Source organism: Diospyros lotus, chromosome 12, assembly GCF_014633365.1.
Source record: "Diospyros lotus cultivar Yz01 chromosome 12, ASM1463336v1, whole genome shotgun sequence".
Lineage (NCBI taxonomy): Eukaryota > Viridiplantae > Streptophyta > Magnoliopsida > Ericales > Ebenaceae > Diospyros > Diospyros lotus.
The window spans coordinates 18,487,536-18,510,076 of NC_068349.1; the positions used below are offsets into that span (position 1 = coordinate 18,487,536).

The 22,541-nt window shown below is 38.0% G+C and overlaps 1 protein-coding gene across 2 annotated transcripts; it reads right to left on the reverse strand.

The window, feature by feature from the left end:
* Window positions 1–2,623: 2,623 nt before the first annotated feature.
* LOC127786870 (general transcription and DNA repair factor IIH helicase subunit XPB1) lies at window positions 2,624–21,560 on the reverse strand. 2 transcript variants are annotated; one of them, XM_052314582.1, is made up of 21 exons: window positions 21,542–21,560; window positions 21,343–21,442; window positions 21,211–21,248; window positions 21,019–21,100; window positions 20,755–20,923; window positions 20,427–20,649; window positions 20,282–20,338; window positions 19,600–19,743; window positions 11,816–11,896; window positions 11,573–11,660; window positions 8,105–8,442; window positions 7,884–7,959; window positions 7,590–7,783; window positions 7,205–7,368; window positions 6,937–7,009; window positions 6,497–6,610; window positions 3,868–3,948; window positions 3,654–3,713; window positions 3,397–3,480; window positions 3,140–3,282; window positions 2,624–2,867 (listed from the first exon to the last, which is right to left on the reverse strand). In XM_052314582.1, exons 2-21 carry the CDS (start codon window positions 21,350–21,352, stop codon window positions 2,777–2,779), a joined length of 2,310 nt encoding a protein of 769 aa, XP_052170542.1. In that variant the 5' UTR covers window positions 21,353–21,442; window positions 21,542–21,560; the 3' UTR covers window positions 2,624–2,776. The 2 variants fall into 2 exon arrangements, with proteins under 2 accessions (XP_052170542.1, XP_052170541.1); XM_052314581.1 differs by lacking the exon at window positions 21,542–21,560 and having other exon boundaries at window positions 21,343–21,524.
* Window positions 21,561–22,541: the final 981 nt, after the last annotated feature.

Genomic DNA, 22,541 nt, shown 5'->3' on the forward strand with positions numbered 1-22,541 from the left:
TTAATTTGATTAATTCTAAAACTATTAATTAAAGAGTTTAATTAAGAAGCCCATAAGATGTGCTAATTAAGAAACCCATAAGTTTAATCAAAGAGTTTAATTAATCTAATGAGTTGGGCCTTCTTATAGCCCAATAGAGTTGGCCTACATCTAGCCCAATGGTGGACCTAAGGGGTTACACACTTAGGTCGAGCCCGTTCCATAATTTAAAAGAAAGATACGGCCCAATATGATTATGGGCCAGACCTAAATCGTTTAGGGTTTTTCAAAGGCATAATTAGGGTTTTTACTCTATAAATAGGCCACTTAAGAAGCTGGAAAAAAAAATTCGGATCTCTCATTGGAGGCACCTAGGGTTTTCTAGCACTACTCGAGGCGTCGTGGAAAGGGTCGATCGTGTGGACCAACTTGGAGGAGTTTGTGCTTGCAACTCTACGGATCAAAGAAGGCAGAATCGAAGCTACACGGTTGGCCGGTTTCTAACACATCCTTGTGGGGAACATCCTTGAGGCAACTTCTCTTGGGGCAAGATCCCTTGTGGCAAACATCCTTATAGCAACTTCCCTTGCGACGAACATCCTTGCAGCAAGATCCCTTGTGGCGAACATCCTTGAGGCAACTTCTCTCGCATCAACTTTTCTTGGGGCAACATCCTTACAGCAACACCCTCAAGGCAATCTCACTCTTGTGGCAACCTTGTTTCACTAGACACCAAGCTAAAGTACCTAGTACAGTTGGTCCCACGTCATAAAATCTAATTGTTGTATTTTTGGTAACAACAATACTCGATTCAAGGATGATTACTCGATTAAATCAAGCGATTAATCAATTGATCTTTTGAATCTTGAATTTCCAGTATATTTACTAGACTAAATTGATTCTTATTACTCGACAATTGTTTGTGTTGTTGCCAAGATACAACAATCAAAACTTGTTTGTCTTAGGGAAGCTTGGGAGAAGTCCGACAAAACTCGATGAGAACAAGAGGTGAGGCATGTGCTGGTGAACAGTGTCAAAAGTAATATGAAATTGCTCAAGGAATGGCTCAATTAACTGTCCGGGAGAGTAGATGTGCGTACGGGGCTAGGCTTAATCCATTATCTAGGAGAGCAAAAGTAAGGCCCCAGAAGGTACCTTGAGGAAGTCACTAGAAAGGTCTTTTGAATGAGTGAGACCTGAAAGGGTCTTCGGCTTGGTTTTGGTCTTGAAGATGCGGCTATGGGAGAGCTGGGAGTGTCTTCAGGAGGTGTTATAGGGCTCTAAATGGGCTTTTGAAAGAGTCTATGTTGTTTGGGAGAGTTGATGAGAGTACTCGGAAGGGTCTCTAGGTCTTTGGATTTGTGGGATAAAAGCAATTAGAAGGCACGTGGGGAACTCTCCCACACGGGCCCTCCGATGACCAAGTTAGGAATCATCATCATACTAAAAAAGTAGTGTGGATGAGGTGCAATGCGTGTGATGGGGATTTAGAAGGGTTGAGGATCTTCGGAAGGGTTGTTCTAGTAAGTCTAATGTTGTTTAGATCTAGTCTAGGTCTCGGTCTTCAAGGTTTGGATCTGGATCCCGGTGTGGGACTAAAATGGTATTTACAACCATTGAAGGATTGGGACACATGACACACATGCACAAAAACGCGTGGTAAGACCCTTTGGGTGAGGGACATGAGTCTTCAAGTGCCGTGGGTTAGGATCGGAAGGCTGGAAGAACTCCCCCCGAAAGGTGTCTTCGGGGGATGAAGGCCCGGAAGGGGCTAGCCAAGTTACCTTGATGGGAACCTGGGTTAAGCTTGTGGGATGAGTCTCCCTAACGTCTGTGAAAGTACCTTATACAAGATAATGTCGAAAGCCATGTGTCAACTCTTTAGGGAGGTCATCCTCGCAAGGCCTTCGATCAGGTCTTCAAGGAAATTGATCCCCAAAGACCGTTCAAAAGGTTACCCTTTCGGATGGGTCTGTCACTTCTAGGGAACTCCCCTTTCGAAGGATCCCCCCAAAGGTTGTGTTACAACAATTTGAATTAGTTTAAATTGAATTTTCTTATAATTACTCTACTAATATAAGATTTAACTTGAGCAAAAAACATGTTAATTGATTGACTAAATATATTACTTGATTAACACCCTATTTCATATTTTATTTCAGCAGTTTGTATTTTTATTATTCTTAAGCCTATGTTTTGGAATAAACATCAAAATCAAGATTTCAACACACAGTAAAGCCATTAATGAGTAATGTCGCAGTTTACTTGTTAGGCCCACGGATGGCCTATGGTATTACCCCTTGGCTTGACTAAATTGCACGCATTTCTGATATATGGTTGGTTGCCTTCGCCATTAAGAAGAGGTGGTTGATTCTTGGTTGTGCAATTCGTGTTATTGCTGACTCGTGAACATTCGTGGTAACCATCGTCACTGGCAGTGAACAACTTCCTCCCCAACACAATTTCTGATCAGATTGTAAGTTGTTCACACCTGATTTGATAGCTTAATAATGCTCTTATCAAAAGGGCAAAAAATGGCCAACTTGATTTATTAGCTAACTGTTATCTTAAACGCATTTTCCCCGGTATTAAAATAGCTTGGTTAAATAGAACTTAAAAGTTAATGTTTAGTTAAGAGACTGGATGAGGCACAATAATACTTAACCAGAAATTGGAGGATTAACAAGTGAAACAAAGAAGATATCGATTTACCTTCACTAATATACATATCCGAATGCCATCCAAAGATCAAATTACATTGAAGTAGAACCGTTATTTGCCAGGTTCAGCAGTCTGCTTAGACAAAGCGTTTCTTGAATAAGAAATGTCTCTTGGACGGATCCTTAGGCTTACCCTTTACCTGACCATGCTGCTTGATCCGTCCAGTACTGTAAATAAAAATATCAAATAAATAATATATCAAGTTTTAATCTTACTATGCGGCATAGGCTATATCATGAATTTTAGCACGTCACGTCAGTTGTTAGTATATAGTTTTATTATCTGTAAGGCTCTTACGTTGTATTATACCAAGTTTAACACAGAAATTGGAAAGGCCAAGTGAATTAAAGAGTCAAATTGAATGGTAACCAAAAATGCCAAGTGAAAACAGTGGTGAAAAAAAGGGCTAAACCCAGTAAAGTGAGCGAAGTAACCGTACTTGTATTCCATGTAAACCATGCCACTGGCTCCGGACATGGCACTCATAGATCCTGCAGAGCGGCGCGCTTTCTGGAGGGCAATGTCATCTGCATCTTCTTCTAACAGTTCTAGTCCAACTGCATCGTCACCGGCACTTAGCACCTGTTATATAAAAAAAATCAGGGATTTCACAGGGAAGGCAGAGACAATCATGTCTTATTTTCATTAAGAAAAATAAAATAACAAAACCCGCACAACTGAAGCAAAAAATTTAACCTTTCCCAGTAGGTCAAGTTGGTCATCAAGGCGATGGTAACTCAAATCAGCTCCCGCATCAGGTGGAGGCAAGCTTGTAATTACCTGTCAGTAGTTCTAGTTAGTCTCCAATAATGCAAGATGGAAAATAGCTCACACTTGATGTTACGTGCTAACAAATTGCCATCTCTAGCACCCCGATTTCCACAGGAACAAGATATTCATCATCTCAACACAGATCACCAAAATTTCACTCGTAACATCATATAAGTCCTTACCTTAAAGCTATAACCTTGATCAATTAAAAATTGCTGCCTTTTAGTTGAGTAGTACATCTCCTGGATCCAAGAATTAGACAAGTTCAATATACAACTCCTTAAAAAGAGAAGAACATGCATAATTGTACAAAGACCTAGAAAGTCATGTTTTAATGGTATTACCAATATGTCAAAGAAACAAAATTGAAAGTAGCAAGCAAGATCTGGATACTACCTGGGTATCAGTAGACACGAGAGAGTAGAAAAAGGCATTATACTCCTCTTTACCCCCGGCCATCCTATCTTGAAGACGACCCTGCCAGTCCAACAATAAAATTAATGTGATAATCTCATGTGCCAGTCAAATTCTTATATCCATTGTATCACTTAAACAACCATTCATCCACACAATCAGAGGTCATCGTGAAGAACAAATCAAGGAATTGCCAATAAGTTTCATGGAAAACCTGCTTCCTCACTTAATACAAGTACAATTTGGAAGTACAAAACCTGCAAGCATTGTCTTTAAAATGGGATTACATATACAATATGTTCAAATTAATGGTCAGTACAGCAAGTTTTGACATGGACATCTAGAAAATAATCATAACAAACAAGAGAAAAGTAAGGTGCCATCTGCTAGTAAAACACAACTAAGATCTTGCAGCTCCCTCAGTTGAAACACATCAAATTAAAGAATTGGGGGGAAAGAAAAAAGATAAAAAGGGGTCAATACCACCCACCCGGGCATGGCTCTCAATATAGATATCCTTTACTGAAAATGGTCAAATGTTTTTTTCCACTTGTAAACTTGGATATTCAATTAAAATCAAAAAGATCTACCAAAGTGTGGCAAAAGTTTAGCTTACAATAACGAAAGGCATTGGAGGAGATACAGAATTCTATTTAGTTTAAGATTTTAAGATTCTACTAGTGTTTGGATTTTGTTCACTTAGGAACTTTAAAGTAATAGGATTCTTTCATTTTATCCAGATGCATCTTAATCTTATTACAACTCCTAAAAGATGAAGATTATGTGGTAGAACTTAAGTGGAATTAACACACCTACACATAAGACTTATTAGTGTAATACAAAAATTATGACCAAAATGATGGGGAAATTATTGACTATATTACTCAAAAGAATTATGGTATAATGGTTAAAATGGAAAAGTGTGAAAAAAGCATCTTGCAAAGCAAATGAAAATCTGGATACAAGGACAACCCTTTCCCGACCCTCAAAGCAAAAGGCCTCATGCACGGGAGATGCCCATTTGTCCGTTTTGGTTAAAATGGAAAGTGCTTGTGACATTTTATGCAATTGTAAAATCCCTTTCAAACTAAATGGGAAGTTTTGTCAAATGGCTACAGAACCAGCTTTATTCTATATCATTAACTGTTAGGCAATAAAATGCCAACATGTTCAAAATATGAGCCTAAGTGAAATAAGTATGTTGCGGAAGATGAACTGTTGGGCAATAAAAATACGTTCAAAATATGAGTTAAGTGATACAAGTATGTTACTAAACATGCATGGTCATATAAGAAGGGATGACAAAACTAAAAATGGGGTTATCTGTAATAAGGTCAAAGTGCAATAAATTGAAGGATAAGATGTGCAAAACACCATTATGTGAAAAAAAAAAAGGAAAGATGCCCCTATAAGGAGAGTAGATGATTTTGAGAGGCAAGTAGATGAAAAAAACAAATGTAGTAGGCAAGAACAAGAAAAACGTCATGGTAAACTCATATGCATGACATGAGTTGTAAACCTTATAAAAAGATATATTCATAGATAGAGATAGACAGTCAGCTAGAATCCATATAGCCTACTTCACCTAGTAGGATTAGGGCTAGGTATGTTGTCTACTATATTTTTTTTTTTTTTTTTTTTTTTTTTGAGAATTAAAGTTTAAGGGCTTGTTCAGTTATAGAAAACATTTTCTAATTTTTCAACTCCAATTTTCTATTGAATAGTTGAATCTACAATTTGAAAATAAAAAACTCAATTTCCTAATTTTTCAACTTTATACTATGAATTGGAAAAGATCAAAAAATATGTTTTCTAAATTTTAGAGCATGCTTGGTTGTAAAATTGGAGTTCAAAATTAGAAAATGTTTTCCACGACTGAATGGGCCCCTAAATATTTGGAAGACTTGGATATCCTGCCCCCTCTATTTTGTTTTCCCTTCTCTTCTTCCTTCCCTCTCCTTCCTTTTTCTCCTTTCTGCTGCTCCTACCATTGCAAATCCGTCTTCTGCATCTCCCCTACTCCTTCTAATGTCCTTATACAGCTGCCTTTTCTCTTCTTCATTCCTCCCTTTGTTCCACATCAGGGGTCCACTCAGATGTGATTTTACATCTATTTCTTCATGGAAACAAGGAACAATTTCAAACTTAGGCTAGTCTTGTATTCATGCACCTAGGCCTAAGCAAAGAGAATCCCTAATGCAAATTTCATATTATAAGAGTGCTAAGTGCTTCTTAAAATTGGAGCAGCTCTCATCCCTCCCCACCCCAACCCCCCCAAAAAAAAACCTCTTCACTTTATTTGACAGACCAGCTGTTTTAATACGATAATTATCATAGGTATCACAACCTGCCAAACAAACTAAGTTGTGATTTCTTAAAAGAAAGAAAATATATTCCTCGTGTTTTAACATGAAAGTCTGCATTTCACTTAGTCATGTTGAGAGAAATTAAGCCAATTGCTAAAGCACACTCACCTGTAATGCAGGAAAGAGGGATATATATGTGGGCAGTAAGTTACAACAACCAAATTCTTTTTCCAGACCAAATTACACGAGAAAAAAAAAATAGATAAATCATCATCCACATCATTTGAGAGAGAGAGAAGAGAGACCTTTGCCCTAAGAATACGACCAAGTCGTTGGGCTTCTTGCCTTCTCGAACCCGCATGTGAGGAAATTTGGATTATCACATTAGCCTCAGGAATATCAATTGAGTTATCACCAACCTGTGGATAACAAAAGCAGGGACATCAGCTAGCATGGAGCCTTAACTTTACAAAATCTGTACATTTGTAGATGATCTAGGATGACAGAATAACTTGAGAAAAAACAAAGGAACAAAATATTATATAAAAAGTAAAAACTCATCAGCAAATTTGTGGATAAAACTAACATTGCATTGTGCTCATGCACGTCGAGTAAATGCCTTTATTCATGTTTAATTATATGTAATTACATTTGGGAAACAAAAGAGCTGCAATCTTAATCCATTTATATTATAAAGAAATGCAAAGCAAAATGATAAATTGGCAATTAGTGGTAACATTGATACCTTTGAAAGGAAAATAGTATTCACATCCCGACTAAGTTTGAAAGCTTCAAGAATCTTTGTCCTTTCAATATGACTGCACAATTACAAGAGGACTCCTTTTACAATTATGACCTCCATGAGTGAAATGAAGTCCACAAAAAAGTATTTATGAACCAATGGTACACCCTCCTCTCCCCCCCCCCCCCCAAAAAAAAAAAAAGTTAATAAATAAATAAATAAATAATAATAATAATAAAGTAAATAAAAGCAAAAATAAGTATCCACAAACCTGGTAGCACCATAGATCATAGGTTTCCGAAGCTTCATCGCATACTCAGTCAGTGCAAAAAGGTTATCAGCAAAAACAATTATCTTATCACCTCGTTGTTGCTCGTGAAAACGAATAAGAAACTCACAAGCCCTGAACTTATTAGGGTTCATCACATATAGTGCCTGGAACCAGAAGCAGCAGTCAGCATGCGGAGAGCAAAAACAAGAATGCCTTTCTCTAATCAAATGTAGAAAATTATGCAATATATACAAAAACTACAGCTTGCCATGAAATTTGAAGTTACATCCTTGCAAAATGAAATTTGAAAGAAGAAATAATGGAAACTAAATTACTTGCACACTCAGAAGTCACAACTAATTCAAATGTATGAATAATATGATACCTGCTTCTTCTTAGAGTTTGCTTTCTTCAGATATTCAGCAAAAAATTCCTTTGTCATGGGACACCAAACTTCAGCACACTGTACATTGGCAATAAATCCTCCTTTTACTAAATCCAACCAATTTGCTTCATACAACTTGGGACCTATGAGGAAGTTCAAGTCTGTGATCCTTTCATCCTCTCTCACAAGCGTGGCTGCAGTCAAATTAAGTCAAAATTTCCAACATTTTGCAAGGAAGTGTAAAATCAAATGGTTGAAGATGGATCATCTGAAACAATTTTACCAGACACATACCAGTAAGCCCTAGTTTGCAGTGAGATTTGGTAATGCTGATAACCTTTCTAAACATGTGGGCAGGAACCACATGCACCTGCACCAAATCCAGCAAACAAATATGTAACACTAGAACATAAACTAAAGTATATTCATATCTTTGGAAAGTAAAGACATAAGCCCAGAAAATTATATTTTTGGAACAGCACTACATCGAATATCACACTGATAATAAATAATACCTCATCCATGAGAAGTAATCCCCATTCTCTATTTCTTATTTCCTCAATAATCTTTTCAGATTCTTCAGACCGTTTACCACCAAAAGCAACCATATTATAGGTTGTCACAACCACACCAGCATTTCCACGAAATCTTTCTTTACTATCAGACGTGAACCGACATATGTGCTCATCTCGTATGGTTGACCACAACTTAAACTGGAATGCCCACTGATCCACAGAAACAGCATTTGTCGCTAAACAAAGGCAACTCTTCTTGATTCGGCAGGCTGCAGAGACACCAACTAGAGACTTCCCTGCACCGCATGGCAATACAATAATGCCAGATCTTGCCCTACCTGAAATGCCAAGCAAAAAATATATCCATGATTCACATAATGCACAATTTCTAGTCCTTTCAGAATAAAATACATATTTTAGAGTTAACAAATTTATTTATGCTTACTTCAAACATATAAAAATCAACGAAATCCACAATTCAAACAAAAAAAAAGGTTCAAATGTACTTTATATGGTAGGATGCTACCAACACAACATTATCAAGGTCACAGGTAGAAAGACTCAACAATGAACCGCATTAAGAGGCAACTGGGGCTAAAGGCATGAGGATAAGAAAGGAGACTTCATAAGAAGGTGAATGGTCATCTAGTGCAGACCTGCCTATTCTCAAGTCATCATCTATCATAATATATAAGGCAATACAAGAGACCATAATCAAATACCATAACAGGTTGATCCTATGTACGAAATAAGCATAGCATCAAGTCATATATTACACATGCTTGACTTTAGTACATCAACATTATCCTTTCACATATTACATCAAGTCTCAAGAATACACACATGGTATTATGCAGCTTTTCTCCCCTAGCCCCAAGCCGGTTCTCACCCTCATCACTTACATGTTCTAGCATGGTAAAATGCAATCATCATTTCATATGTCCGCACCTACTAGGTTCAAAAATCACATTTCCCACCAGAGTTTCACCCCTAGGTTCATGCCCATACTCCACCCTTGGCAACAAAGGTCACAAAGGACCCAAGGCTCATCCTTGACTCCCCATCACAGCATGGCCCAAAGAGAGCCATACATGCATGGCATTGAACCCATACACTCCAAAAACTTGCTTCACTTACCACTATCATGCATCATGCTCACAACATTCACACACACACACTGCATATAAATATGGTGTAATGCATAACAAGCTTCCATCAAAACAGTTAATGCACAATGCTAATAAGAAAACACCATAATCATGCACTTATCTCAAGCACACTCAACTTTCTTTTAAGCTTTATCAGACTTCCAGCAGAAACCTCCGCATTTTCTTTAGCTTTCCCTCACTCTGACATTTATCAGCACTCTCTCTCACTAAACCTTTTCCCCTTGAGAGCTTCTCACTCTACACTCAGCTGTGATGGCAAAGTGAAGGGGTGAAGCCTATTTATAGGTAAATGGAAGCAGCTGGAGATGTATTTCGCCTCTTGCTAGCCACTTTGCCCTGCCACATGCATCATTCTCATTCACCCACTTCTCCACATGCTTCAGCACAAGAAGGTGAGTCTCTTTAGAAGCCTCCACAGCCTTATCCCACATGCTCCCATTCTCTACACAGCTGACTAAGATATTAATCAACCTTAATAACCTTCATTAGTGCCTTAATCCAACTCTAACAAACCTTAGCCCAAATTAGTAATTTTTAGACCATTGGAATTCACTCCTTTTGCCTAACAACATATCCAAAATGTCCTTAATTGATGTACTCAAGCTACTGGCCCATTTTCCATCAATGGTAAACATGGACCTAATGCTTCTTTACTTGCTTTGCCTGATAAATTGTGAATATTAGTCATATTTCTAGTGTGGAAGGTCTATTTATTGAGGCACATTTGAGCCTCCTCTTTTGCCTACTAGTGTTCATGTAGATCCCTGAGTCCCTCGTTCCCAACATCTTCTGCAGCAAAAGGACATGATAGATGTTTGTGCTTAATGATAAGATTGCGGTTTCATCCTAAAGTGGTTCTCATAAATTTTTTGTCAAGTAGAAAGATCCAGATCCAAGTGCTACGTAGACTACCAAAGTGGATTTTTTTTTCAAGTCTTGGATCTCGAGCTCTTGGAGTGGTACTAGCAGTCCAAACTTCTTGTAAGTAGAGTTTTTTTTTTTTTTTCAACTAGGGAAAATGATGGGAGGTTAGGAAATAATGGCAGATATTAATTAGCCTATTTCATTTATTTGTTTTAGTATATTTTATTCCCTTGTTTATTTCTTTTTTAAGTAGTCCTGGAAAGATTATATTTCCATTCTAATTAGGATATGATTCTGATTTTTTTTTATATGTTTCCTAATTGGGTAGGATTTTTCTATATAAATCCTTTTGATCTTTGATCTATATTGTGCTTATAATTTGCAGTTTGTTTTTATTATTATTATTTTTGGGGGTGGTGGAAGTGGGGCGGCGGCAGAAAGTTATGCATGGGTTCAAAACCAAACATGACAGCTTAGGTTGGATTTTAGGTGGTGGGATTGAACCAAACAAGGGTGAGAGTGTTCAATCATGGACCACCCCAAATAACACGTGGTCATGCATTATGTGGCAAATAACACAATTGGCCATGCAATAGTGCCATATCCATAGACCGACAGTTGTCTCCATTAGGTTTTACATCATTGAAGGAAAATTGATGTATCTTTTATCAAGTATTATCAAAAGACTAGCATTTAAGTATAGTCCTCTAAGTTGAAAGAAATGGGGAGAAAAAAAAAAGAAAGAAGAAAGGAGAAACTAACCTCCTCATAAGCACCAAAATAAAAAGTGTGATCCTTCTTAAACATGTATATTGAATTTAGAGTGCTTACAGTTTAGCGTTTTGAAGTACAACTTTTTTTAACAGTGTTTAAAAGAGAGGGATTGAAGGGAAATGGGTGGAAAGGGTTTCTCCCCATTTGGGAAATACATCAACAATGTAATGGAATGAAAACAATGGTGAAAAAAAAATAAGATACACTTTCCATCAATTCTCCTCCAAAGCCATATTTTGGCTTCCCCAAATTGAGGGAAATGAATGGAATGGAAATTGATGAAAAGTTTAGTTTGTGTTGACAACACGAATCATAAATCTTTTTGATAAAAAATCAACTTTCCCTTTCATTTAACAAAACTCTTATCTATCCATTAAAAATGTATAATTTCATTTATTGTTTAATATTTTTAGTCCCATCCATTTTCACTACAATTCCAAACAAGGAAGAAGTATTTTATATGAACGAAAAATTATTTTCCATTCTTTTTCATTCTATTACTAACCCTCTCCCAAACAGAGCCCAAGGAGAATCAAAGTAGAAAAATCAACCTAAACAAGTGGAGAGAAGTAATTACATATTATCAACCCTGGATGTTTAGTGTTCACAAATACACAGCAATGCAGTGAACCCAGTACAAGATTGTAATCATGATAATTACCATTTCCAAACATCTTGCTAAGGCTCTTTTCCTGATACGGCCTAGGTTGTGCTTGAGGCTTCAATTCCATGTCAAGGTCAGGATTAACCTGGCAGAATGAGTGTCAGTTAATCCACTAGAATAGCTACAAGATCTCCAAGTTGATATTTAATGCATATGACCACACAAAGACTTCTTGCTAAGTCACTCATCGGTCATCAACATCACAGCATTTTGTAAAGAAGAGAGAAGATAAATACTCACAGTATCATTTCGAAAATCATACTCTTCCAGCATGGGATAGTTCAGAGCATTGGGTAAGCAACGTTGCTTCACATTTTCAACCTATTCATAGAGAGAAAAAGATTCAAACTGATCTGCAATAGACCTGTGAAAGCCCAAATTTTTAGCAGTTTTACGCAATATGCTTATGCTATCATTGACACCATATAAAACAGCAATGTCATGTGCTTGTATTAAATGAGTAATTCAATTTTTCCATTGAAAATGGAAAAAGTTAGAGCAATTCCAATCTCACTATTTTATCAGGTAGAGTTTCCAGAACCACTCATAGGAGACAACAGTTTAAAAGCACCATTACATCAAATATAAGCTCATCTTCTGCAATTAATATATTCTAGACAACAGAGGCCATTCACAAGGCTCTCAAAAACCTAGAAAACAACAATTGGAAATTATCATTGTGCAAATAATTTAAAGCCTGAAAGCTTACAGAAATCAAAGAGAAATTAGGGGGAGGAAAATCACCAAAAGCATTAATTTCAGATTACATCATAAGCCTATTTATAGGCTGAAATCCAATCCTAACTAAAACATGATTAACCTAACTCTAATTTTTTAACCTCAAGGGGACAATTGCCAACTTTTTTTGATGATGACAAAATTGATTTTAAGAAAGATGTTCCACTCCAAATCCTATGTTTTCAAAATTTCTTTAAGCCTTTTAAAAAATTGAAACAGCCAAAATTCGCAATTCCCTTCATTTTAATCCTTTTGAATTGCTTCTTGAACAAATGCATCATTTAAATGAAATCATGAAGTTTGGTCGACCAAAGATATAGTCTGGTTGATCAAAGATGTCCAGTACTTGCCCTTCAAATAAGGAAATAGGTTTGGTCAACCACAATGGAAAAAATTAATAAACTTAAAGTGTCACAAATTGGAAGGATAGTCTTTCAATCCTGTGTCACATTCCAAGGGTGGTATTTGTAATTTTGGTTTTATTTTCTATTTTTAATTTCTATTTCAATTAAGGCTATTTGTCTTGTAACTAGAGGGAGTTAGGATATTCTCTTTTTGTCTTTTCCCCTTTTGTCCTATAGCTAAGGTGATTACAGCCTTTGTCCTGTAGCTAAAGTGGATGCAGTTGTGAGCCTATATATTGGGCCACAGCCTGATGTTGGATTTCATGAATGGAATTAATGAATAGTTTGTAATTCCCTCCTATCTTCTTCTTCTCTCAGTGATCTCCTTTCTCTCGAATACTCTCATCTTCTTCTTGTTGTTCTCTCTTAATATTTCTATCTCTGTCTCTCTTTCGATTATCTTCTCTCCCTTATCTCATCTATTATTTCTCTCTCCTCCCATCTGATCTTTTCCCCAAATTCTTCTCTAAATCTTCCAAATCCCATTTCACACCCCAGCTCAACCTTAAGGGTGTGACAATTGGTATCGGAGTTGTTCAATCCTCGGCTGGATTTCCACAAATCCATGACAATTAGGTTCAGATTTCTAAAGGCCAATTCCGACCCAGACTGGTGAAGCCTCCAACCAATGCACAGCTGTGTGCTGCAATTTTGATTGGAAGGTGATGATTTCTAACCCTCCCAAACTATTAATTCCGGATGGTACTCGACGTACTCGACCGTTGCTTCCCGACGCTTCTCGGCTGTTAATTTTTTATCGATCCTCGGCTGTGAGTCAAGCGATCTGCAAGCAACCTTCAGGCTTAGGACAGATTCAAGTGTTGGCGAGTCACTATCAAGAAAAATGGGCTGCAATCAGAAAAGGAATCACAAAAGAATAGAAAGTAAGGGAGAGAAAGATAGAGAGAGAGAGAGAGAGAGAACTAGGAGGAGGGAAATCAGAATTTCATTTATCAATCAAAGCATAATTTCTTATCCTAAGCAGTGGCTTATATATAGCCTAACAGTCTCCCACATGCACCCATGTGCAATACAATTAATAGCCTAACTGCCTATAGCTAAGGACAAGGCCCTATAACAGAAAATACAAAAGGAAATTACAATTATTGTATAATGCATGAAAACTCCTACTATTATATTTACTAATATTTCCTTGGGGATCCTAGGGGTCATGACACAAGGGTGGAATCAAGTGAAGGAAGGTTGCCACTGGGCAGAATTTGTGGAGGACTTATGTGAACATTTTGGAGATCGGAGTATGATGGACATTGTGGAGGAATTCAATAAGCTTAGACAAGAAGGAACGGTGCAATCGTATCAACTTAAGTTTGAGGAGCTAAAATTGCTCATGCTAATCCTTAACCCCCAACCTAACAAAAGGATACTTCATCTCAAGCTTCATTAGCGGCTTGAGCGAAGAGCTATGGCCCACAATAAAGATGTTTCAACCCAAGACCATTAAGCTAGCGGCCGGGAGTGCAAGGTTTCAAGAGCTGACAATCAAGGCTCTTATGAAGAAACAAAGATGGTTGGGAAAGGGAATAAACTCCGGCATTCCCCAGCAAGGGAGCAAAGGGTTCATCAAGGAGGGTGGTAAGGATAGTCAAGGTACAAAGTGGATGACTATTCCAACTAATAACAATCCGACTCAACCATTAAGTGGGAGGATGAAGGAACATAAAAGGTAGGCAGGAGCTACAGGATTGTGTTTGCATTGTGGGGATAGATACACCCCAAGACACCAATGCAAGAGGCAACTTCTATTGCTGGAGGAGGAGGAAGAAGTAGAGGCAATAGAAGAGGGGACCACAAATCCCATGGTGACCGAAAGGGAAGAAAATGTGGAAATCTCACTACATGCATTGAGGGGATTGGCTAATAGTAAGATTATCAAGGTGAACGGGAAGGCACAAGACCGTAGACTGATGATCCTAATAGACAATGGAAGCAACCATAGCTTCCTAGATGAAAGCACTGCAAGGAAGTTGAATTGTTGGCTTACTAGCACACAACCACTATCAGTAATAGTGGCTAACGGCAACAAGGTGGTCTGCAAATCGGCTTATGTAGGGTTTTGCTGGGAAATGCATAGGGAGGAAATTTGAGGCAAATTTGAGATTGCTCAAGCTAGGAGGATGTGACATTATGCTAGGGATAAATTAGACGAAAAATGTGAGTCCCATTTGTCTTGATTTCAATAAGATGGAAGTAACATTTGAGAAGGAGAACAAATGGATGACACTGACGGGCAATATAGAAACAAGGCTGTGAAAGATGATATCAAGAAGAAGCTACATAAGATACTCAGAAACAAGTTGTCATAGGTAGCACAACTATTCTCAATCCACATAGTGGAACAAATGGAGGAGGAGCCAACCCCAACACCAATGGAAGGTACAAGAACTTGATTCTCTTGATTCACTTCTAGTTGAGGTTTAGGGACTTATTTGTGGAACCAAAATACCCCAAAAAAGACCTTTTGATCACTCCATCACCCTCAAACCTAACACTGAGCCAGTGAACATCAGATCCTATCATTATCCTCCCAAACAAAAGGCTGAAATAGAAGAAGACATGCTCCAAAAGTCCATCATCAAACTCAGCCATGGTCCCACCCCTCACTCGATCTTCTTGTCAAGAAGAAAGATGGCAGTTGGCACTTTTGTGTTGACTACCGTTAACTCAACTCCCTTACAGTCAAAAACAAATTTTTCCCATACCCATCATCGAAGACATATTAGATGAATTGAAAGATGGTCTTTACTAAACTAGACCTTCGATCTGGATACCACCAAATCAAAATGAGCCCTAATAACATTCCCAAGACAGCTTTCAGAATCCATTAAGGGCATTATGAATTTATGATGATGCCATTTGGGCTCACCAATACCCCAGCCACATTCCAAGCCTTAATGAACTAGATCTTTGAACCATACTCACAAAAATTCATTCTTGTGTTCTTTGATGATATCTTGGTTTACAACCCCTCTTTCTCACAACACCTTGAACACTTACAAACCACATTTAAAGTACTTAGGCTCAACCAGTTGTACGTCAAGAAATCAAAATGTGCCTTTGCACAACTTTAGAGTACCTTGGACACATAATATCTAGTGCTAGAGTGAGCATAGATCCAAGGAAGGTCACAGCAATGACCTCATGGACGAGACCTACCACTATTAAGGCCTTGAGAGGATTTTTGGGACTCACTGGTGTCAAGACCTCGAGTTCGACAACGGAATTCTCCTCGTGACGAAAATAATTAGGGCTAAGAAAAAAAAGAAAATAGAGAGAAATAGAAAAACAAAGGGAGAGACAGAGAACAAAGAGATCGAAAGGAGGGAAATCGAGAGAGAGAAAGAGAGAGATAAGTTTGTTTACTATGAATTTCATTGGTGCCTTCTAACCGCTACCAATCCACTTTACAGCATAATTCCCCCCAAAAGACAAGAATACCCCTAATACAATCATAGGGTTTTGAAAACTAGGTACTATCGCCAATTTGTGAGGAATTACAAGGTGATCAATAAGCCACTCACTAATTTGCTAAGAAAGGAAGGGTTCAGCTAGAACGAAAAAGGCAAAGGAGGCCTTTGAGGTGCTTAAAAAGGCAATGACTGAAGTGCCTACCCTAAGTTTACCCGACTTTAACAAGCCCTTTGTATTGGAAACAAATGCAAGCAATAATGGAGTTGGAGCAATGTTAATGCAAGAAGGTAGGCGCTTGGCCTTCATCAGTCAAGCATTGGCCCCCAAACACCTTGGCCTAAGTACCTACAATAAAGAACTGCTAACAGTCTTGATAGTGGTTGACAAATCGAGGCACTACCTCAAGGGGGGGCAATTTATCATTAAGACCGACCATGAGAGTTTGAAGTTTCTGCTACAACAGAAGCTACATACTCATTTGCAGAAGAAGGGGATGTTGAAATTGATGGGGTTGGACTATGTTATCCAATATAAGAAGGGGCAAGAGAGCAAGGCTGCTGGCGCCCTCTCCCGCTATTTTGAGGAAGAAGCATCCACGGCTATAACGTCGATAATTCCTTACTAGTATCAAGAGGTGATTGCAAGCTATAAGAAGGGGGATTGGACTAAGGAGCTGCTGGAACAAGTTATCTTGGACCCCAACAGCAAACAAGGATTCACACTATCGAATGGGTTAATGAGGTACAAGGGAAAACTAGTGATTGGAGATTGTGGAATACTAAGGGGAAAGATACTTCATTCTTTACATGGATCCCCAATTGGGGGACACTCTGACATGCAGAATACATATCATTGAGTGAAGCAACTCTTCTATTGGCCGCAGCTACAGAAATTTGTGATGGAATGTGTCATAGCCTATGATACTTGTAAAAGGTGCAAGCATGAGACTGTAGCATATGGCCTGTTGCAGCCGTTACCTATGCCTGAGTAGGCATGGACTAACATAACAATGGATTTTGTGGAAAGGTTGTCGAGATGTGAGGGAAATGATTGTATCCTAGTAATAGTGGATAGATTCACCAAGTACGCCCATTTCATCAGCCTTGCATGCTCCTTCACTACTCAAGAAGTGGCTCGGGTGTTTTTAGACTGAGTGGTGAAGCTACATAGGGTTCCATAATCAATTGTGTCAAATTGGGACAAGGTTTTTACCAGCCTACTGTGGAAGGAACTACTGAAATCACTGGGAACCCAACTTCACATGTCAACAGCCTATCACCCGAGGACTGACACGCAAGCAGAGAGAGTCAACCAATGCTTGGAAACTTACTTACGCTGCCTATGCTTCCTGCCACCAAGAGGTTGGCACAAATGGTTATCATTACCTCAATGGTGGTACAATTCGTGCCATCACAGTGCCCTAAAGATGACTCCATTCAAGGCCCTATATGGTTACAAATCACCCCTACTACCAACTGTTGGAGGACTCACCATTGTAGCAACAGTGGACTCTTACTTACAACAACAACAATAGGTGATAAAACAATTTGTAGACAGAAGGAGAAGCGAAAGGGAATTTGTAATAGGAGAAGAAGTATACTTGAAGTTGAGACATGCCCACCTAAAGGCTCTCACGGGTACAAGTAACCAAACTCAACCCAAAATTCTATGGGCCTCATCCAATTGTTGCTCAATTTAGGAAGGCTGCCTATAAACTCCAACTACCAGAAGACTCACAAATCCACCCCGTCTTTCACGTATCTCTACTCAACAAATCTATGGGGGCCAGTCCAGTGAGTCCTTCCTTACCCCCTATGGCCACTGAAGCTAATACTGAGCCAAAACCCACTACCATCGTGGACAAACGAATCATTTATGGGCAATGAGCCCCTCTAACACAGGTCTTGGTTCACTGGTCCAACCTACACCAGAAAAACAATACTTGGGAGTACCTCCCAAACTTACTCAAGCAATTTCCCAAGGTTGATGGGTTACTTTGAATTTCTTGAGAACAAGAAACGTTTAAAGGGGGAGGGAATTGTCATGTGCAGTTTAAAGGGGGAGGGAATTGTCATGTGCTTATAGTTATAAAGGCGTGGGGGATACTTACACATTGTATAGGCAGTGTAGGCCTTACTTTAATAAGCTTGGTAGTTAGGCAGTTATGCTATGTTTGAATTTGGCTGCCTTTGGCGCCTTGTTCCAAGTGGTGGATTAGTATATAATAAACTGATCCCGCTCCATTTGAGGCATCGATGAATATAAACTGAAACTCACCTTCCCGCCTCAATTCTCTCTCTCTCTCTTTCTCTTGATCCTTCCCTCTTCTATTCTCTACTCTCATTCCCTCTCGGTCCTTCTCAATTCTCCCCAATTCAAAGGAGAATTCCATTGTCAGATCAAAGCATCTGACAACCCCGTCTTGGGTTATTTTTTTGGGCAATAATCAATAATCAACTATAATCATCTAAACAAAATAAAATAAAAATAAAGTCGGAATCTAGAATCCAAACAATATTTGACGCTAAAACCTAAACAAAATATGATATATTAAAACAAAATAAGATAAATCAAAATCATCAATATACTATCAAAAGGTCAATAACCCGGCAAAATGTATCCATAACTTCACAAACCTAAATATCATCTAGAATAGAACTATCACCCAGTGCAAAGAATTCAATAACATTGCATTGCCAATTAGTTGAAAGACAAAACAAAAGGGCATAACAACTTGTACGCCAAGCCATCCAAAGTGAAGTTAACACTTCATCTACTTGTCTCAATGTCTCAATCCATTAATTCAACCCTAGAAATTCTTGTTGGTATAGTTCTAGCATGGCTATCATCTCTCAAGAGTAAAGGAGAACAAGAGAAGTGACAGAAGGAGAGTTACTAAAGCAATCTATATGGATCAAACAATCTAGTTTTCTCCTTGGTCATGGAACTTATCTAATTCATTCACAAAATGCTTTTCATTAATCAAAGTAGTCAAAAAATAACATTTCTAACTACAATGACCAAACTAAATGGGAAAAAAAGGAAAGGAAAAGGAAACAACAGCAAAATTGACTAAGAGTTCAACAAGAAAATGGTCGCTCCTCTAAATCCTAGCTAGCCAAGTTAATAGGACCAACTTAATAACCCTCAGCTTATCCCTATGACAAAAGATTTGCTGCAACATTCTAACTAAAACCAAAAAAATAATACCATCTATAAGTCCTAGATTCCTAAGCTTACAGAATCAACACAATTTCCCTCAGCATATCCATATAATGACAATTTAACTTTATGGAGTACATTGGTTAATTGAACATAGTTCAAAGATTCTTGCATAAAAACGTATTCTTACTCAAAAATATAATACATAAATATGCATTTCAATATTGCCCTGAAGACATGGCAGAACAAGAACTGAACCTGATCAGTTTTGAAGGGTTTCACAAAGTCTACCTGAGTAGGGTCAATTTCAAAGGAATGAGTTTCTTTTTCTTCAGCTGCTGCTGCCAATTCTGCCTTGTTTAGCAACTCACTGTGCCCATTTTCAATCTCACCTATTGATTTGCTGATTGTGAATCCATCACTTCCTTGTACCCCCTTAACAGGAACCATACATGAAAATATTTAAAGTTAAGCCAGAAGAAGCATGCTAAATAATGAGTGGATTTAGAGGCAGCAACAAATTTTGTTCAGTTTTAGCAAGATACATAGAGTAACAACTTGAATAAGTAATTTCAGGTCAAATCTTGGGTTTCAACACCAAAAACCCAACTTTATCTGCACCAGTTATTGGAAGAAGTCATTCAACAGATAAATCTTTTGAAATGTCAACTCTCAAAAGATAATATCACATAACTGCATGAATAGAACAACCATAAACCTAGATGTCAGTGGTGCACCTATCTAAATCACACCAAGGAGCCATATGAAAAGAAATGCAATATATTCTTAATATACCTAAAATTAAAAGTCTAGCAGATAATAACATTGATTCAACATTATATCTAAATAATTTTGAATACTTTAACTACTATCCAATTTTATGTTGGAAGAATATGACAGTTAAAAAAAAAAAGGTGTCACAACTAAAGTGGAGAGACCATACTACCAAACTCAACAGCATTTAAGCACAAACCTCAGAAGAAATCCTTGCTCGACCTATGACCTCATCCTTGAGCAATCTCTTCAACACCTGAAAATAGCCATATATGAAGTGTTAGCAATCCAACATTTCCACCCAACAGAACCAGCCAAGCGTGAAGAAGGAAGAACCAACTTGCCTCTGGAAATAGGGATTCGATGAAGTACCGGTTCTTCTTAAGTACAAGCTTCACTTTGCCATAATTGGCAGTTGAAGCATGAATAAAATCAATCATCTCTTTGGGAAGCTTGGTTTTTGACAATTTATCCAAGACAGCTATAATTGTTTCAGTCTCAAGACCAACTGATACAGCCGCGTATAATGAGTGAGGGGTCAAGTTGTATTCATGCATGTTCTCTGGCCTATGCACCATCAAGTTGAAGCATGCAAACGTTCAGAAATCCACACAAATGTACAAACTGTCAACACAACTCATCCATTACATGCTTAAATCACGTATATTGTACCTGCACACAGGCTCGGCAATGGCAATGAGAAAATCATAAGCCTGTTTGTAGAGGGGAGAGAATGTTTCTAGAAAAATCCGACCGTCAGCACAAGCCCACAACGGCCGGTTCAAGTGATCGGGTTTAAGTTCTAGCTTGCTGAAATCCCTCTTTTTCCCTTCTTTGTCCCCTTTAAGCAATTACAGACATAATTCAATTGCACGGTTCATCAGAACTAGTACAAATAAAACCAAGAATCGCAAAAACATAATAGAAATTAAATACCATCGCGAAAATCATCATCAAATTCCTCGCCAAAATAGGCGTCATCGTCATCCACGACAGGGGCTTTATGATTATGATCCTCCTGCACGGAAAAATTGGCAACAAAGCACAAAATGGAAAACACAACTCAATTTCATAGAATATGGAAAACACAAAATTATAACAGAAAAAATTAGGGAAAAAGCGAAGAACCTTGGACTTAAGCTTCTTGAAAGGTCGACCCTTTTCTCCTGCAAATCACACAGAAAGCGTTAGATCAAACATCGCGAGGAAAACGATTCATCTTATGTGCAAATAATAGAGAGAGAGGATGCGCAGTGATACCGTGTCCCATGGCCTCCGATTGAGGTCTGTATGAATGATCGTTTCTTTGGTGCCAAAACTGTAAATTTCTCTCTTCTTGTGTGTTACTCGGCGTCTGAACCTGCAAACGGTAACAGGTTAGGTCGGCGGCTACATGGAGATGTATATTCGAAGATTCAGAACTGGCAGTGACGTTGACGCTCGTAATTTTTATGCTTACAAACGTTTGGCTCGACTATTTGACCGCGTATGATGCTTCTGATGATCAACTATTTGGCACAAATAATTAACTTAAAACTATCTCATCGAAAAGTTAATATAGCATTTAGCAAAAGCTGGTACCCCACATTTGCCACAAAATGCTTTATCGTTGACCAATAAAAATACCAAAATATCCTTCATTACCCTTACCTAAAGCTCTCTTCTCCATTATCTTCTTTGAAGCTGTGCTCTACCATTATCGTCGTTATCGCCATCGCCCCTCCTCCATACCACCGTCGCTATCACCATCGTGCAGCTGGGCTGCCACAAGCAGCTCATGTTGGTGGGTCGCGCCATCACCTCATCTGGTTCCAGATCTATCACCACAAGTCGCCTCCAGCTGTTGACCCTCCTCCATGATCGTCGTCGCCATTAGGCACCGCCTCCAATTTTAATTGCCGCCACCTCCATCACTGATGGCGTCCCCGACCTGTAAGTGTATATACAATATATATATACACTTATAGGTATATATACATTGTATAAATATTAATGGTAATATTTTTTAAGAAAAAAAATAAAAGATGTATATATATTATATTAATATATTTTTTAATGAGTATGTATAATTTATCTAATATTTAGAAATTAATTTATAATTTTTTATTAAAAATAATATTTTTATAAATTTTATTTATATTATTTAGCATCATGTCTATTTTAGTCTTTTTGTCAAGTTTTAACAATTTATCAATTTTTACAAACTAAACACATAACTACATATTTTTCCAAACATGCTATTAACTTAAACACTACACAACTTTTATACTAACAGCTAACTAACTTAAAAGCTCTAATAAAAAACGGTAAGCCAAACAACCTCTAAAGGGTGTTGAAATAACAAAAATGTCCCGACCACAAATGGGTTCTCTTTTGCTTCCTTCTAGTTTTCTTCTCCACAACTTTTCCTTTGATCTAAATAAATGCTTATTTTTATTTTTAATTTTGATGCTAGGAAT